Raw genomic sequence first — 4,800 nt, 5'->3', positions numbered from 1 at the left:
TATATATATATATATATATATATATATATATATATGTATATATATATATATATATATATATATGTTTATATATATATGTTTGTATATGTTTATGCATATATACATATAAATATATATATACAGAGAGAGAGAGAGAGAGAGAGAAATTCAATAAATATTGAAAGGTGTTATAGTAATTTTAAAACATGATGGTCTGATACAAGTTGAGCTCACAGGTGAGGATCTATAACGCAAGACCATTAACAACGACAACGACGACAACAACAACAACATAATGTCTTACCGAGTACATAGTCTGTTGTTGCGGGATCGATTGTATCAAACTGACCCTTATTCCAGATGTATTTGTATTTCAAGTTTTTGTCTTTTTTATCTTTCTCCCATTCCTGGAAACAAAAGAAAGGATGTTGAAATATTATTAAGTCATCCCGTAAATAATGCATTTTTTTTTAATTGCATTAACTCAAAGTCGGAAGGGGACAGGATAAACTACCTGCATCAACTTGCTATAAAAGCAGGTACTAATTTTACCTTGTACTTATTCTTAGTGCAAGTTTTCAAGAGTGCAGTTCGCTTTGAACAGTTATTTTTTCAAAGCTATAATGGAAGTGACAATGGAACATATTCAACATATTTTGCTTTACGAGTTCAATAAAGACAACAACACAATGAAAAGTACAAAGAATATTAATGCAGTATATGGGAATTGGACAATAAATGTAAGCCAGTATCAACAGTGGTTCCAGAAATTCCGAGCTGGAAACTACAGCCTAGAAGACGAGCACCGCCTTTAGTCGAGAAAATCGACCCCAGGACTTATTCTTTGTAAGCTGAGTACTTATTCTATCGGCTCCTTTTGCCGAACCGCTAAGTTATTGTTGTTATTATTATTATTATTATTATTATTATTATTATTATTATTATTCAAAAGCTATTACATGTTAGTTAAATTATCAGGGATATTGTCTTGAGGTTCGGTAACAACAAGTCTCCTCAAAAACAAACATATTTTTCAGGATCCTTGCAGATTGCAGGACAGCACTTTTCTGCTGGACAACGTCTTTTTAACAAATTGTTGTATAAATGAATGAGAGAGAGAGTATGTGTATGTGTATGCATGTCTCAAAGCATTACTTTACCTCAGGTAAATTCCGTTTGTCCAAGCGGCCAGAAGTGATGCGCTCTTTTTTTTCTGGATCCGTGAAATTGTGTGGCAAGAATTTATACCTTCCACCACCCATCAACACCTGACAAAAACAAATGATGAAACATATTTATCACATATTGACATATTTGATTTAAACTACATTGACAAAGTTACTCATTACACACTTATACGCATTCTTTAATTAGTGCAACTTAATAACATTATGATTAATAATAAAAAAAATAACAAGAGCACTCAGAGAGCGCAAACCTCTGCCAAGGCAACACCAACGTCTTCTCAACGATTAGTCAGAGATGATTTTTAAAGTGAGAATGTCTGAAATGAACTCGACTGCACTCACAAACGAGAATATTAAAAATGAACCCGACCGCTTTCAAAAATTAAGTTAAAAAACAGGAAAAATAATCCAGAATCTTTGTCCAGTACCAGATCGATCCCAAAATCTAAGCAGTTCATGCCAGTCACGAGGCCAAACATCCCAGAAAGTTTCATCCGAATCCATCCAGCGGTTCTTGAGATATCTTGTCCACGGACAAACAAACAAATACGACTGAAAATAATACCTCCGCCTTAGCGAAGGCGGAGGTAATAATAGTGGTATATTCAGCAAGAATCCTAAGAAAGGTACTTGAGATTTGAGGAGACTTGTTACCAAACATCAGGACGAACTACTTGCTAATTATATAATTGAATTACCATGTACTAGTTTAATAATAATACTGGACAAATTATGTAAAGTGCAGAATTCATAAAACAACCGAGAGCGATAAATGCATGGTGAGAGGGGTGCAACAGTATGGCACATTGTTAGAGAGTGCCTGAAATTGGCACAACGTGAACACGAAAGGAGACATGACAATATGGCAAGAATGATTCATTGGGAGCTTTGTAGAAATTCTGGCCAAGAAAGATCAAAGATATGGTATGTCATAATCTCAGAAGGAGTTACTGAGAATGAGGACTGCAAAATCGTGAGAGATGCAATGGTTCAATGTGACCGTCAGATTAAACATCGAAAACCTGGAATGTTGTGGTGAATAGAAAAGAGAAAACATGCCTGACAATCGACATAGCATGTCCTGGTGATAACAGGATCGAAGAGAAAGAAGAAGAAGAAAAAGTGAACTATGGTGAATTGAAGTGGGAAATACGAAGGTTTTTGGGTAATGAAGAAAGTAGACAAAGTACCAATAGTGATTGGTGCAGATGGAGGTATCAGTATTCAACTACCAACGTGACTCAAATGTAAAAATAGAACACCTACAAAAATCATCATTGCTTGGAACTGCAACTGTCCTCCACAGGAATCTCAATGTATGAGCAGTAAACAAGTGTCACTTTAGTCTGTTGATTGTGGACAGCTGACACTTTCCATGATACCCAATGAAATAAAGTAGAGATTTTGCCATATATCACGCGATATAAAGCAAACAACTTGCGAAAAAATATATATGGCGGAGAATTGTTTACGTGTGTATATATATATATATATATATATATATATATATATATATTAAAAATATGCACAAGTTTTCTAATAAAAAGCAATAAAAACAAAACAAACATACCTGTATATATTTATTGTCATCGATAAGTTGTTTAGCAATATCAGAACATCCGCCTTTAACACCGACCATGTCGGAATCTGACTCCCAGTCTCTGTCTGCTGTGTGAGCATAACATGCCGAAGGAGACGCATGCGTAAGTCGACATGTCGTCACAATACCTGTCGATTTACCTGTTAATTGAAATTAACAAATGGAGGTATTAACAACAAAAAAATGTATTAATAATAAACAATAAAATAGAAGAGAATAAACAATAAATGCTGCGAAGACTGAGGCATTAGTTCTCTCTGGAAAGTATTTCCGGTGCATTGTGAAAGTTAGTGAAACATCTTTGAGACAAGCGGAGAAGTTTAAATGTTTCGGGGTCGCATTCACGAGTGATGAGCAGCAGGACGATCGAAACGCTGTGTTTACAATTCGGTTTACGTGCGGATCCTCATTTCAGTCATGGATGCCGGGTTTTAACCTAAAGAGCATGATCGCGAATACAAGTGGCCAAAATGGGTTTCCCTCTAAAGTAAAGTTACTGGATAAGGGAGTCTCTCCAGGTCGATCTGCTACGTCTCTGCATTGAGAGGTTATAGTTCCGGTTTTACAGGCCTGGAATGAGAAAGTCATAGGAAACAGCTATAAGACAAATCCTTCAAGCCAACCAGTAGGAGGCGTAGCGGGGGCGGGGACCAAGAACAAGATGGTTGGATAACATCGATAATCTCAGGAGGCGTAGGGGTAGGCCAAGAACAAGATGGTTGGATAACATCGATAATCTCAGTTGGTCACAGTTTGGAATCCTGCCAGGAAGTCTGATGGTTGCTTCTCCTCCCGTGAAGGAGGTGTCAGAGGGCTCTGCTTCAACGATCCTCCAAGAAATAATAGGTGAGAAAAATGGATAGATGGAAAAGATTATAGTTACATAATGAAGTCGCGATCACTTAAAGTGGAGAGAAGTTGTGAAAGGGGGAGACCCCAGGAGGACATGGGACGAAATATTGAAAACCGATCCCAAAACGTTGAGCCTAAAGAAGGAGATAACGGGGGACTGAGATGTGTAATGCAGTGTTGTAGTCAAGAAGTCATGCCCACCACAACAGAATTGAGATCCTAAAACTAAGGTGCTATATAAAAATCATTGGTGTGGGTGCTGGTATCACGTGAAAAGCACCCAGTACACTCTGTGGAGTAGTTGGCATTAGAAAAGGCATCCAGCTGTAGAAACCAAGCCAAAACAGACTATGGAATCTGGGGCGGCCCCTGTCATGCCTTCCAACCCATGCCAGCATGGAAAACAGATAATGATAATGGTGATGATGATAGTTGTGATGATGACGACGACGATGATCTATGGAATAAGTCATACCAGCTTTGTGTGCCAACGTCAGAATGGAATCCACTTTGTTCTTTTCATATTCACTGTCATTGCTACATTTGCCAAATGGATAAGGGGCAGCCATTCCTGACATCCCGAAATTGGTTTTGACGCCCCCTAAATAGGCAGTTGCAGTCGAAGCGGAATCAGCAACTTGACGGTCAGCCGAATGGGTCTGCAACAAAGAAAGGGCCAAGGGTCAGCCGACAATTGGATGTTCAAATATTTGCATAGTTTCGTATCTGTTCATTTAATACAAATTAGACAAACACCAGTCTTTCAAATAATATACGACATAAATCCTTGATTAACCAAAACTATCAGCCCTGCAGAGGATGTGTTTTTCAATTATCAAACAGCAATTAAGACCAGTTCCACATAGGAAGGGGAGATAATCTCAAGAATCAACAATTAGGGGCAGATGTGGCTGTGTAGTAACAAGCTGGCTTCTGAACCATATGGTTCCGGGTTCAGTCCCACTGTGTGGCACCTTGGGCAAGTGACTTCTATTATAGCCTTAGGCCAATGAAAACCTTGTGAGTGGATTTGGTAGACGGAAACTGAAAGAGGCCCGTTAAATGGAGAAATGAGGTTTACTGTCAGCAACTTTGAGACCCAACTTCCCACACTCTCACTTTCACTAACTCACTTTGTCTTCTCTGCACATTACCCTCTCTCTCTCTCTCTCTCTCTCTCTC

At 38.2% G+C, this 4,800-nt stretch overlaps 1 protein-coding gene across 1 annotated transcript in view; it reads right to left on the bottom strand.

Moving 5' to 3' along the window:
• LOC106882835 (alkaline phosphatase) overlaps positions 1-4,800 on the bottom strand; it is a 14,438-nt gene that overhangs the window by 4,565 nt on the left and 5,073 nt on the right. Inside the window, exons 3-6 of the mRNA XM_014933630.2 lie at positions 4,094-4,277; positions 2,737-2,906; positions 1,140-1,247; positions 284-386 (exon numbers count right to left, since the gene is read on the bottom strand). Of these exons, the coding sequence (XP_014789116.1) occupies positions 284-386; positions 1,140-1,247; positions 2,737-2,906; positions 4,094-4,277 (565 nt within the window). The remainder of the gene's footprint in view (positions 1-283; positions 387-1,139; positions 1,248-2,736; positions 2,907-4,093; positions 4,278-4,800) is intronic.

The sequence above is a fragment of the Octopus bimaculoides genome, chromosome 25, assembly GCF_001194135.2.
Source record: "Octopus bimaculoides isolate UCB-OBI-ISO-001 chromosome 25, ASM119413v2, whole genome shotgun sequence".
NCBI lineage: Eukaryota > Metazoa > Mollusca > Cephalopoda > Octopoda > Octopodidae > Octopus > Octopus bimaculoides.
Note: the sequence above shows the minus strand (reverse complement) of the source record. Positions and strands in the feature narration are given on the sequence as shown.